Raw genomic sequence first — 14,620 nt, 5'->3', positions numbered from 1 at the left:
CAAAGAAATGAGATTCTTGTTCATATTCGGTATGTACCGAACATCTCTAATAATTCTGGTGGATCCGTCTTCATTCCTCAGCTTGATTGAACCTATCCCCTTTATTTTACATGTATTAGCATCTCCCATGTAAACAACTCCACCATCTAGCTCCTTAAAGTCAAAGAACCACTTTCGAACTGGTGTCATATGATAAGTGCAGGCTGAGTCCAATATCCACGCATCAGGATGTGATTTTGTGTGTGACATCGATAAAGAGTATTCTGAATCTGCATCACCTTTGTTTTCTGCAACATTCGCATCTTCAGAATCTTTCTCTTTCTTCTTCAACTTTGGGCAGTTAATCTTCCAATGTCCTTTCTCACGGCAGAAAGCACATTCATCTTTGGCAACTCTACTTTCAGATCTTCTTCCTTTCCCTTTTGATTTGCTCTGCTGACGGCCCCTGACCATCAATGCTTCATCTGCTGTACCTACTTTGTTTTTCCTTTTGTCCTGCTTTCTCAATTCATGACTATATAAAGCAGAACTTACAGCATCAAAAGAAACATTTCCCTTCCCATGAAGTAACGTTGTTTCTAAGTGTTCAAATTCACCAGGAAGGGACGATAGCAACATCAAAGCCAAATCTTCATCCTCAAACCTAACGTCAAGGTTTAACAAATCCGCTACTAACTGATTAAACTTAGTTATATGCTCATTCATCGTAGTACCTGATTGGTATTCAAACCGGAACAGTCGCTTCTTCATAAGGAGCTTATTCTGACCACTCTTCTTCAGAAACTTGTCCTCCAATGCTTGCCACAGCTTCTGTGCAGAAGTTTCATTCTTCACAGCATACTTCTGCTCTCTAGACAGGCACGACCGAATTGTTCCGCACGCCAACCGATTCATGATACTCCACTCTTTTTCTTCTATACCATCTGGCTTTCCAACCTCAATAGCAACATCTAGACCCTGCTGAAAAAGACAATCTAGAACCTCACCTTGCCACATGCCGAAATGCCCAGTTCCATCAAAGATCTCCACCGCAAACTTCAAATTCGACATCGGTGTCCTCGTCCAGGATGACGAAGGAGTTGATGCCCCTTTTGAAGACTCCACCATGCCAAGGACGAACCTTCGGCTCTGATACCACTTGTTGGGGAAAACCCTGACAGAACCACAAAAGAAGAAAACAAAATAATGAACACACTAACAGAATTTGATAACGGAGTTCGGCCAAAATATTGCCTACGTCTCCGAGCACTAAGGCTATCAATTAATAAGGAAGAAGAGATACAAATTTGGGTGCAATAAACCAAAGAGGGGAGAGTTTCTTTTATACACTAAGAAACTTCCCCAACTCCCATCATCTTCCGATGTGGGATTTCTGCTAATTGTGAATATAATTTCTTTTATATACTAAGAAACTTCTTTCACTCCCATCATCTTCCGATGTGGGATTCTAATTGTGCCAAAAACAACACTTATTTCAGACTATACAATGCTTCGTTAAGCCTATAAACATGATTTGGCAAAACATGATCTACAAAACCCGGGGGTTGCTCAACATATACTTCTTCACTTAATTATCCATTTAAGAATGCACTTTTCACATCCATTTGAAAGACTTTAAAATTCTTAAATGATGCATATGCTAGAAAGGTTTTGATTGCCTCTAGTCTTGCAACCGGTGCAAAAGACTCATCAAAATCAATACCTTCCTCTTGTCTGTATCCTTGAGCAATTAAACGAGCTTTGTTTCTAATGACTAAGCCATCTTCACTAAGCTTGTTTCTAAAGACCCATCTTCTTCCTATAATTAACTTGTCAGTTGGTCTAGGAGTAAGATACCACACTTTATTTCTAGTAAATTGGTTTAACTCCTCTTGCATAGCATAGATCCAATCTGGATCAACTATAGCTTCACCAATTTTCTTAGGTTCAATTTGAGAGATAAATGCAGAATTGGCCATTTCATCCATCAGTTGACGTCTTGTCCTTCAAGGAGAAAAAGGATTTCCGATTATCAGTTTTGGTGGATGATTTATTTTCCATCTGAAGTTGGATCCAAGGGGATTGATCATCTGAATTGGTGACACCGCAACATCCAAACTCTCAACTTCTTGTTGAATAGGAGTTTGCACGTTTGGTTGAACTTCAACCGGATCAGACACGGGATCAGATAGAGTCATCCGCTTGTCTAAGGTTTCTTCTTCTTCACTTACAAACTCAAGACTAGCCACTTTTAGTCTGTCAGCAAGATCAATGGGTTCATTAGATTTGCTCTCAACAGGCTCATCAAACACTACATGGAGGGATTCTTCAACAGTCTGTGTTCTTTTGTTGTATACTATGTAAGTCTTGCTTACTGATGAATATCCCAACATGAATCCCTCATCTGCTTTAGCATCAAAAGCATTCAAATAAACCTTTCCATTGTTATGGATAAAACATTTACACCCAAATATCTTAAAATAAGAAACTGTGGGAATTCTCCCATAATACAGCTCATAGGGAGTTTTATCAAAACGTTTGTTAATTATTGACCGATTTTGTGTATAGCAAGCAGTACTAATGGCTTCCGCCCAGAACCTCTGAGGTACATCTGATTCAGCAAGCATAGTCCTCGCTGCTTCCTTCTAAGTTCTCACTCTTCTCTCAGCAATGTCGTTTTGCTGTAGAGTTCTGGCACTAGACAACTCGTGCCTAATTCTAGTCTCCTCGAGATAAGATGATAGGTATCTGTTAGTGAATTCAGTTCCCTGATCACTTTTGATGCATGTGATATTTAAAGATTTCTGATTCTGAATCCCTTTAAATATCCTAATCAAGTTTTCTGCAGTTTTATATTTCGATGGTAAAAATGCAACCCATGTAAAACGAGAAAAGTCATCGATAACAATTAAGGAAAATATCATTCCTCATATACTCTTTACAGGAATTGGACCAAAAAGATCCATGTGTAAGAGTTCTAGGATACGGCTGGATTGTGATTTCCCTTTGCTTTTGAACGATGATCTGCCCTGTTTGCCTAACTAACAAGCAGTGCATATCTTGTCCTTTGAAAACTGAAGTATGGGCAAACCAATAACTAAATTATTTGAACAAATATTGTTAATGGTTTTAAAATTCAAATGGTTCAAACGTTTATGCCATAGCCATTTCTGGTCATTCTTGGCAATCATGCACATAGGGTCAGAAGTTTCTTTTTGCTAATTCATTTTATATGAATTTCCTACTCTACTTCCAGTCAACAAAATGTTTCCATCTTGGTCTTTAACTAAACATGCATGAGTTTGAAAATCTACTGACAAACCGTTATCACATAATTGACTAATGCTGATTAAGTTATAACACAGATTGTCAACAAGCAGCACGTCATTAATGGTTAGGTTATCATGGATAATTTTACCCTTACCCATGGTCTTACCCTTCTTGTTATCACCAAATGTGATCATAGGTCCAGAGTAATCTGATATATTAGTGAGAAGTCGTCTGTTTCCTGTCATATGCCTGGAACATCCGCTATCAAGATACCATACAAACCCCTTCAGTCCTTCGTTTATTTGTACCTACATAAATAAATATTTACAATCTTTTGGTACCCACCTTCAATTGGGTCCTCGGTCAATCAGTCCCTTAGGAATCCATATTTGAGTTATTCTAATTGATTTCCCATTTTGTGTCGTGATTAATGCATATGTTTTTGACTTAGCAGACGACTTTCTGCTAGCCACTGATCCTTTAACTTTTGAAGAAGGTTTTCTTTTAAAACTCCTTGACTTAGAGTCATGTTTTAAATTATCAGACTTATTAGCTTTCTCTAGCTTATTCTTAAGCCAACTAACAGTTGGCGGGACATAAACTATTTATTTTTGAAAGCAACTTCTTCATGAATAGGGTCAGATTCAATGTCAGTCATACTTCCTTTGACAAAATTTATATGCTTAAACTTGTCAGTTAGAGGATTTGTCTTTTTGCAAGACAGATTAAGGTCATTGCTGTCATATCCCAATCCGGATCTAGATCCAGCAGGTTTCAACATGCTGATCTGATATTTGACAGCATCTCCTGATCTTGTCCATGCACTGACTATATAGTTTAATCTCTTGTTTTCAGATGAAAGAGTTTGAATCTGTTCTTTGAGCATCTCATTTTCAGATGAGATCTCTGTTAAGTTTTCATCAAAAACGTTTGGTTCAGATTCTTGGTTTGAAGAAAGAACAGTTGATTCATATTTAACTTTCATTTCATAAAAAGAGTCAGTTAACTTCTTGTATTCAACAACCATTTCATTGAGTGCATTAGTTAACTCCTCGTTTGTAAATTCTGGTGCAGAGATATCATTTACCTTAGATTGGTCATCTGCCATTAGACATGTGACAACTTCATTCTCTTTTTCAGCAGGAGGCTCCTCCGAATCACTGTCAGTCTAACTGGATTTGTTTTTACTCCATATGAACGCTTTCTGGTTCTTCTTTGCTTGAGAGTTTGCACCGTAGATCTGATTAAGCTTATCCCATATCTCTTTAGCAGTGGAACAGGACTTGATCTCACAGAACATATTCATGTTGAGCGACTGGTACAGAATATTCTTAGCAACATTATCCAGGTTGTTGGTTATCTTATCTTCAATAGTCCACTCACTTCTTGGCTTTGAAATCTTTATGGGGCCATTAGTTATAACTCTCCACATATCATAATTAATAGCAGCCAAGTGAGCTTGCATTCTTATCATCCAATATTCGTAGTTGTCCCTTGACAGAAGAGGAATTTCATTGATGATAGACATGCTTCGGGTTCTTGATGCTTGAGAATAGAAATATAAATCTGATACCAATTGATAGGATCGGCTTGATCGATAGAGACGGGGGTCTAACTAAGGATGAAGGCTTATGAAAAACGGTTTGAAAGAAATGTTGTTAGAGATTTAATTCGCTTTCTATTCTACGCAAACTTGTGTAAACACTTGAAATGGATTCAAGGCTGAATTGTTTACTTGGGTTTGAAACACAAGATGAAATATGAAAAGATGACAGAAATGAAGAACACAACAGTTTGTTTATGGATGTTCGGAGAAACTCTCTTACGTCACCCCTTCTTCCAACCACCGGAAGGATTCACTATAATATGATTCGAATCAAATACATATTACACACACTTAGCTCACTATTGAACAAAACACTTTCTATTCAATTACAAGATGAAGAATATCACTCAGCTAAAGGTGTTTTGATTCTATTTCTCTCTCTCGATTCACATACAGTACAATCAGAAAGAAGCTTCACAGTATGAGTTCAGTAAGCAAGATGATTGAGTAGTTTCTCTCTCTGCAAAATCAGTTTGCTTGTTCGTTGTATTCGCTTGTTTTTTAGGCAGATTGTCCGTTGTCCTTGAGATTTGTTAAATACTAAGCAAGAGCTAACGGTCGAATCTTTAGAATGATACGTGGCACTCTTCCATTGGAAAGCCTCCATTATACACAGCAGGTTCTGAGCACAAGGATCGTGGCCGTACATCACTAGTAGTGCGACGAATATTTCATCAGGGATGTACCTACAAAATAAGTAATGTGAGGAAAATTCTCTTATGTGGTATTCCTTGATTGGATGCATATAGTTGTTGTACTAATCTTCACTAGAAAGGAGAAGCAGGAGTGGGGTACAGCTATAGCACGTAGGGTGTAGGTGAAATGCTAGATTCAAGCGTACTACTTAAACTGAGATTAGACGGATTTCAGTTAGAGGATTGTGAAAAATCAGTCTATGAAATAAAACATCTTCCTTCTAATAGAAACCGTCTATTAGACCAACTGGTCTAATAACTTAGTACTCGCGTCTAATTAATCCAATAACCATTAGGACTGCATGTCTAACTCCACTATAGTTAGGAACTTGCACGTCTAATTCCTGTTCTATCTAGACTTGCTGAAGGGTTAGACGCACATCTAACTTTCACTAATTAGACTACACGTCTAATTATCCAATAACCATTAGACTACACGTCTAACTCCACTGAGTTAGACTGCACGTCTAATTCCGGTTCTACCTCAGACTTGTCTGAAGGAGTTAGACGCACGTCTAACTTTCACTAATTAGACTACACGTCTAATTATCCAATAACCATTAGACTGCACGTCTAACTCCACTGAGTTAGACTGCACGTCTAATTCCGGTTCTACCTCAGACGTGTCTGAAGGAGTTAGACGCACGTCTAACTTTCACTAATTAGACTACACGTCTAATTACAAATATATTTGACTGCACGTCTAACTCCACTAAGTTAGACTGCATGTCTAATTCCGCATATCTATTAGACTACCCGTCTAATTGCAAATATATTAGACTACACGTCTAACTCCGGTGAGTTAGACTGTACGTCTAATTCCGTATTCATTAGACTTACGTCTAATTCTTTACATTCATTAGACTACACGTCTAACTCCGATGAGTTAGACTGTACGTCTAATTTCGTGCATTCATTAGACTTACATCTAATTCTTTACATTCATTAGACTACACGTCTAACTCCGATGAGTTAGATTGTACGTCTAACTCCGATGAGTTAGATTGTACGTCTAACTCCGATGAGTTAGACTGTACGTCTAATTCCGTACATTCATTAGTCTATACGTCTAACTCCGATGAGTTAGATTGTACGTCTAATTTTATGCATTAGACTTACGTCTAATTCCGTGTATCTATTAGACCATCTGTCTAATTACACGTCTATTAGACTACACGTCTAACTCCGATGAGTTAGACTGTACGTCTAATTCTATGCATTTATTGTCAAAATCGGTCTAATGACCCTCATTAGATCCAAGTCTTATGACATATTGTTTCAATACACCTGTATCAAAACTCATAAGTTATTTCATCATCAAAATCTCAGTGGTTAAATTATTTCAACACTTAGTTAAAATAATTTGACCCTACACCTTCTCTTTATGAAATCTTGTTCACCTTCATCCTTTACTCTGAAATGGCTGATAAGAAACCTATCTCTCTTGGTCACAACACCTTACAGGTGGACGTTGACTCTGTTTTCACCATTGATCAATAAGATATCGTTGATACGTTTCTCTCTCAAGTATTCTAGTCTCCAGAAATATCTTGGCGGTCCATTCGTCTTCTACGAGAAAGATGTTCGAGAGTTCTTCAAGACAGCGAATGTGGTTACAGACTTTATTACGGTGATGGAGAACAAAATGTCTATTTCATTCGATGAATCTACTTATGCTGGGTTTCTGGAACTTCCATCAGAAACAATCTCGGAAATGCAGATCGTTTTCTCAAACGATGGCACTTCAATTAGATTAAACGGGAAGAATAAGGCCCTGAAGTCGCATTTCATCCTTCTGAACGATATTGGGGCGAAGTCTCTTCAAAGCAGGGTAGGTTCGTTCGACCTGTACAGCCAAGATCGTTTCGACTATATGACGACTATTTCTAAAGGTATGCAAATAAACTGGGCATCTACTTTATTTTCTAATCTATGCCAGTTGATCTACTCAAGAAACAATCATAGTGTTGGATTCTCAGCCCAACTTGGCTGGTTTATGAAACATTTGGGTGTTGCTATGGGCGAAAGTGTGGCTATTAACCCGAGTCGCATATTCACCAACTTCTCTGTGAAGAGAAATCTTGCAAGATCAAAGCTCTCGAAAGACTTGATTTCTGGCTCATCTAGACAACAGACGGGTGGCCAGTCGGTCACTCGGTCTAAGAAACAGGCTGCTTCCGTTCAGTCTATAGGGGCGAAAAGAACCAAATCTGTAATGGAATCTAGGTCTAGCACTAATAGCAAAAAGAGTTCTCTGAAGAAGGATTCCAGAGTAGTTGACTCTAGGGCAAGACAAGGTCTTCCTCCCATTGCTGCTATTCATATTCAGTCTCTTTCGCCCTCCCCCAACCCGTTGAAAAAGCAGGCTAAGTCATCTGATCCTGAAGTTGATCAGACGAAGGCGTCCAAGGAGTCTAAAGCATCTAAGGCGTCTAAGGGGTCTAAGCCATCCAAGAAGTCTACTAAGGTAACTTCCTCCTCTCCTCTGGCCGTAGTGCCTATTATTGATGTTCTTGTGATAGAACGAGCTGAAGGGCCGACTGAGTCAGTTGGTCCAAATAGTGAATGTATTGACATTGTCTTATCGCTTGTCCTCCGAAAAAGAATTAGTAGCGATTGAGGCTACTGATAATGCTGAGATTGTTACTAAAACAGAGAAGGTTATTGCTCTAATTCCTGTTGCTGTCTTATCGTCTAAAGAAGCTCCCATTCTGCCAAATGTCGAGCCACCCGTTATTGAGATTGTTGATGAAAAATATGTTGTTAAGGGAAAGGGTGTATTGTCTCAACTCCTAGAAGGGGCTTTGCCAACGTTTATGTCTCCTATCGAAATTATGAGGGCACCTAGGAGAACTCTGAGAATTACTATCGGTGAACCTTTGCCAACTCCTAAACCAGTTGTGGTTCTTGGAAAGGGAAAGGGCATTGCTGTAGAAACTCTAAAGAAGGTCTCGGAAGCCAGTTGTATTGTTAAACTTATGATGGAGCAAGTAGATGTAAAGGCTGCAGAGAAGATCGATATCTTCGACACCTGGGTGAATTACAGGTTAGTAAATCAATTTGATGAAATTATTTCAGAAGGAAACATTGAGAAAGAATGGAAGAAACTGGTTAAAATGGAAAAGAGAGTCCTGAAATGGGCTAAAACTGATGAGGTCGCTAAATCCCTTAAAAGAAAGAATTTAATGGTGACCAATATCATGGGACGTATTCTTTTTCCCATGATTGAGGAGAGAAAAGCCAACTTCAACCCGCTCGATAGAGATGCTCCTATAGAGCAGAATGTTTTGAAGCGACCGGACCTGATTATGAACAACTATTGCTCAATAATTCTTCAACATGCTCACGGAACCGAGTCTTTCGGGTTGAATCTGTTCCATGATTTGTCTAGTCAAGACGAGTCAATGGAGATATTTGAAGATGATCAATATATTTTAGAAGAAGATGAGTAGGCGGATGTCCATCTTATTGAGCTGGCCAACATATCCTTTGAAGAGAAGCGATTAATGGCCCAATAGATTGTTGAACAGACTCCGGTCTTGGTTCAATCAGAAACCATCTTAGAAGAAGAGGAGGTGGTTGTTGAAGACTTTCAGACGCCTATTCCACAGAAGGAGACACCTGAGGTGGCTCCTCCTATTCTTGAAGCAGTACAATCTCCGTTGGTTGAGGAAGCCTCACCAAAGAGATAGTTAATCAGTCTACTAGATCAGAGGTTAAGGGGGAACCCTTAAAGGAAGCTAACTCTGAGAAGATTCCCTTTGCTGTGGGGAACAAGTTGATAAAGACTTATCATCATCCTCAGATGAAGCTCAATCGAAAGAAATTCTAATTCCTCCTCCTCAATCATCTCCAATCATGACACAAGCAGACATTGTTGACAAAGTTGCTGAATTACCTCTCCATTTTGAAGATAATTCAGAATGTATTCATCTGATAGGTGACGACATTCTCAATAATCAAGAGCAATTCAAGGATGCGTCTAAAGCTCCCTCTTCTCGTAAAGAAAAAGAACCAGAGAGTTCTTCTCAAATAAATGTGCTTGTGAGCCCAATTCGTACTGTTCCAGCCTGTTCTCATGTTGTTTCCTCTGCTACTCATTCTTCAGAAAAGGCTTCTCCTGGAGGAGCAAACTTCGGTAATTCCATGTTGGATGCGATGAACTCTTTACAACCGAATATACTGGACATGCAGTCCAGATTGGCTAATCTTGAGAAGGGATCAATTTTAAGAAAGGAAGAGGTGTCTTCCATTCTTGCTACTCAAAAAGAATTGGAGAAGACTATGAAGAGAAATACTTATGAAGTCAACATTGTTAATTCTCAATACAAGAAGTTTGAGAAGAATTTATTCAATAGACAATCAGAGTAGTTTACAGAATCTAAGACTTTCACCCTAGAACTTCATCAAGATATTATATCAGGAATGGATCTCATTCGAGCCCAAATGATAGAAATATCCAACGCTATGAATAGATCTGAAGTCGAGTGAATGGAGCAACACTAGTAAAAAAAACCTTTTAGCCATTAGTAAACCAATCGTTATTCACATCCAAACCAATCGCTAGAAGACTATAGCGATTGGTCGTAAGCCAATCGCCATCAATCGGCATAGGTGTTCTCGCTGTGGCCTTAATTGGCAACGACTATTGGTGAATGTCCACTCGCAATTTTCCTATGGCGATTGGTTAAAAATCAATCGCAATTTCCCTTTACTCTATGGCGATTGGTTAATAAACCAATCACAATTTCCTTTATAAAAAAATAGCGATTGGTTAATAAACCAATCGCCTCTTCCTTTATCGAAAATAATAAAAAAAATAATTAAAAAAAAAATTATTATTATTTTATACCTTATTATAAAGTGTATCCATTCTGCCCATCCATTAAGGGCACTAGGACTAGGAGAGTACTTCTTCTGTTTAAATCCCTTATTATTTTGTAGGGACACCCATCCATTAAGGAGGAAGGACTAGGAACTGGAAAACACACCCATGCATCAACAAGAAGAGAGGCATTTAAGACTCATTTGCATTCTAGATTTCAAGTTTGACATATTAATATAATATTATCTCATAGAAACAACTAATATACTTACAAACAAATAGGAGATTGACTACCAATTATATTAAAGGCTCATTCTACTTTATCTACAATATGTAGTTCTTAACAATTAATACAAATCTACATCAGTATCATCAGATACAACACGGTACCAGATCATACTACAGCTCTTAGTGCTCCCCTTGCAGCCTCTCATTTCAATTCTGCAGCTTTCCCACTTCTTCTGAAATGGAGTATACTTGCTGTATTATAATAATCATAAAATTTTATATTAGAAAATTGTATTATATATAGTAGCCAAAACAATGAGAAATTAATAACTTAAAACTGTTTTGGTAAGAATGGTACTTCTTTCACAAACAAAATAAATTCTGTGTTTTCTTCCTATCCGCCACAATTCTGTGTATATAAACATAAAAAAACACTACTCTAAATCATCATCAATCGCGGCAAGACGAAATGATCAAAATCAGAAGATCAAATTGCTTCATCTTCATCGTTCTGATTTAGATCCTATTCCAGAAAGTAAAAAATAATATATATAAAAAGTACTGTCATGTCTATAACAATCAAATTAATGCAACTTCTATCAATGTTGGAATTTCAGAAACAATACTAAAGGAACAACTTACTTCTCTTGCGTCTAATATTTCGACAGTACTTGCTGCCGCATTCGCACTTAAAGGCCTTGATTGTTTGATCTTCGTGATCATCAAAATCAATCCCATAATCCTGCACAAAATGGCACTTGCATGTAAGGTTTCAATGTCAAATTCAATATGAAACTAGCAAGATGCGACTACAAATATTACATATTAATGTTATCCCGAGAATTAACATCCATAATAATACTTATGAGATTAGATAATATTCAAAAATTAAAATCAACTAATCTCACAAGGAATTTGTCTAATCGGTAATTCATTGAAAATCAAGATATATGGATTTAAAATACATATCGGGTCAAAGATTAAAAATCTTCCAAATATCTTCAAATTAAGAGATATGTTACCAATTTAGAAGATATGTTAATTATTTGACTTTATTTTAATTACCTATAACAGTACAACAATCTATGGTAGTGACAATTATCAATAACAACTTACCCAGGTCAATTCCTCGAATGCTTTCACTTCTCTTGTCGTGAAGAAAGCAAGCTGCGAAGAAAGGGGAACCGGGCATTAACAAATTAAGGAAATCAGATAAGTGATATGTATATATTTTGTTTTATTTTTATTTTTGTAAATGGTCCCGGTTTGAAGACTCAAACTCTCATGACCATGAGAACATGAATTCTTGTGCTCTACCAAGAACTAAAGTCTCCACTTATAAGTGATATATATTGATGTGAATAAAGGAAGAAGAAGATACCATACATGATAATAAGTATGATTGGGTGTCTCCACTTTCACTGGTATCCCAACCAGACTGGGATTGAAACATCTAACACAATATAACATGAAATAAATAGGCAGCGTACATAATTTTAAATGGAAACAAAAGAAGGCAGTCACAGTTCATAACTTACCTATGATAGATAAACCTTGAAATGTTCCCATAACGACTATAATCCAAGCATAGAGCTTTTTCATCTTTTAAGATACGTTTTTCTGCACATGACCAATCTGCATCAAGCAAAACAAGGTATGCATGTGCTTCTTCACTATTTGCTCTGGCTGACGCTCGCTTATAAAACTCCTCATTTGTCAAGATTTTGCCCACATATTCACATACAAAAGCCCCCTTTGGAAGGTCCTGCAATGTTTGAAGGCCACATCCTCTGCCTTCCGGGGTCATAAAAACCTATAAAGAAAGGATGAAAACAATAATGAGAGGGATATATAAGTCATATTATTTATTATGTATTGATGCCCTTAATGTATATTATTCTAACCTGCAAGTTGATCGTTATGCCATGCTGCACAGCCTGATCAAGACTAGACATATGGAAATAAGATCTTCTAATAGCAGAATTACAACTCAAATAAATTTTCACCTCTCCAGAGGATGAGGCAGCTATTTCTACATCAGTACAAGGGTCATCCACAAGATTTGCAGCCTTCTCATTTTGCTTTCCATCTTCATGAATTTTAACTGCATCAACAATAACTGATTCTGGACAAGCTGCCCCTCTTCTAATTGTATTTTCCCTTCTTCTGAGATTAGAAATATAAAAAATCAATAAATTATAACTGCATCCCTGAGCACGGTTTCAATATCCCAAAAAGGGCAAATAAGTTTGAGCAATCTAACGAATGAGATCTCATTAAATGCACCTGGATGAATCACAGAAACTGGAAGAATCATTTGGACCGTGCCATTAGTGATTTCTTCATCTTCTGCCAGCCAAACAAGAATAAAAATAGTCTGAATCCTTTGCCTATGATAAGCTCACAAATCGAACAGATAGAAGAAACATGCAAATGAATGGCGAATCATTAAGAATGAGATAGAACAGAAGAATGCAAATGAAGAACGATCATCTTCTTCCATTATTAATGATCCTGTGCGGGTGTATGGTGGTGCGGGTGGGTTCTGCTGGGTGTGTGGCGGTGCGGCGTAAGGAGAGATAAGATTACTGTGCTAACAGATCATGCTTGTTCTTTAATAGGATCCTAACAAATCAACTTACACTTAATTTGAAAGAGAGAAAAACAAACCAGGCGATATGGAAACTGTGGTATGTGAAGTTGATTTAGGAGATGTTGTAAGAGCTTCCCTCTCTCTCTTGGAGATATATCTGCCGGTGATAAGAGTTTCGGCCGGAGGATACTGGGTGGGGATTGGAAGAATCGGCGGTAGGAAGGGTTTAGAAGGGAATTCAGTAATCGACGGCTGTGCTGGTTTGTGATGAGGAGGTCTTGAGGAAGTTGCAGAGAGATCTCTCTCTTTAGAAGCCATTCGTCTAAGGGGACTTGATATAGAAAGATAGACAGTTGTACAATTCTAGGGTTTTAAGAGGTAGAAGTGATTGGTTTTGCTATCACTTTAATTAATAGGTTTATGTTGATTGCTTTTGTAACCAATCGTCTTTATTTCAACTAATAGTGATTGGTATAAAAACCAATCGCCATTAAGAGAGTAGCTGCGATTGAATTTCAATACAATTGCGATTAAGACAATAGAAGCAATTGTTGTTAATACCAATCGCCATATTTGCTAGCTAATTGCCCTCTTTTACTAGTGCAAGATGACTCATTTGCAAGGACTGTTCAAGCTGTTAAAGTGGCTGAGGTTATTACTGCTAAGGAAAAAGTCCTTATTGAAATAGATAATGTTAAAAAAGGGGGAAGGTAGCTCTAAAGGTGGTAGCTCAAGAGGTGGAGCTGCTAGAGGAACCCGATCAAAATCAAAACGTAAAGTTGTTGAAGAGAATGAAGAAGGTTGCAGACCAGCAAAAAGAGGTCCAGGTCGTGAAGGCGACAGAGGTGGTGGAAGTGGAGGCCGAGGAACCATCACTCGATTCCATGACATCCTAACGGGAAACTCATTGCTAAAGGCGACGCTGATCCAAACGTGAAAAGGGAAGGACCTAAAATCTCCTTCTTTGCTTTTCATATTTTAAAAACTTCTGTTTAAATATTTTGGTGAACTACTTTGATTTCTAACTTATTTGATTGGTGCTTATATTGCTTTATTAAGATTGCATGGTTTTAACATCATCAAATAGGGGAAAATTGTTGGAAAAAAGTAAAATCAAAATAAAGAAAATAGTTAATTAAGTGAGAAATAATTAACTGAGAAGTCAAAATCTATGAAACATTAAACAACAAAAGTTTGATAATGTTTAGAACGGAATTTTGATGATGATTAGTTGTGAACATTACGAAATTTTGATGATGTCTAGTTTATAATAAAGCTAGATATTCATTAAGAATGAAGTTAAGTTGTCTATTTGTTTTGTGTAGGTGCATGAGACTATGCTGAATTAGACGTGGTGTAAGTAGGGTAAATAGACGTGTAACGAAGTTAGACATTGAAGTCTAACTCCATTAGACGTGGTATTC

The 14,620-nt window shown here is 37.5% G+C and overlaps 1 protein-coding gene across 7 annotated transcripts; it reads right to left on the bottom strand.

The window, feature by feature from the left end:
* Window positions 1-10,578: 10,578 nt before the first annotated feature.
* On the bottom strand, window positions 10,579-13,557 carry LOC124942839 (histone-lysine N-methyltransferase SUVR4-like). 7 transcript variants are annotated; one of them, XM_047483405.1, is made up of 9 exons: window positions 13,274-13,557; window positions 12,873-12,952; window positions 12,610-12,751; window positions 12,508-12,540; window positions 12,142-12,416; window positions 11,990-12,056; window positions 11,720-11,770; window positions 11,246-11,345; window positions 10,579-10,855 (listed from the first exon to the last, which is right to left on the bottom strand). In XM_047483405.1, the coding sequence occupies exons 2-9, from the start codon at window positions 12,878-12,880 to the stop codon at window positions 10,806-10,808; spliced, it is 726 nt and encodes a 241-aa protein (XP_047339361.1). In that variant the 5' UTR covers window positions 12,881-12,952; window positions 13,274-13,557; the 3' UTR covers window positions 10,579-10,805. The 7 variants fall into 7 exon arrangements, with proteins under 7 accessions (XP_047339361.1, XP_047339362.1, XP_047339358.1 ...); XM_047483406.1 differs by having other exon boundaries at window positions 12,508-12,531; XM_047483402.1 differs by having other exon boundaries at window positions 12,508-12,751.
* Window positions 13,558-14,620: the final 1,063 nt, after the last annotated feature.

The sequence above is a fragment of the Impatiens glandulifera genome, chromosome 6 (genome assembly GCF_907164915.1).
Source record: "Impatiens glandulifera chromosome 6, dImpGla2.1, whole genome shotgun sequence".
Classification (NCBI taxonomy): Eukaryota; Viridiplantae; Streptophyta; class Magnoliopsida; order Ericales; family Balsaminaceae; genus Impatiens; species Impatiens glandulifera.
This window is presented reverse-complemented; position numbering and strand designations above follow the sequence as displayed.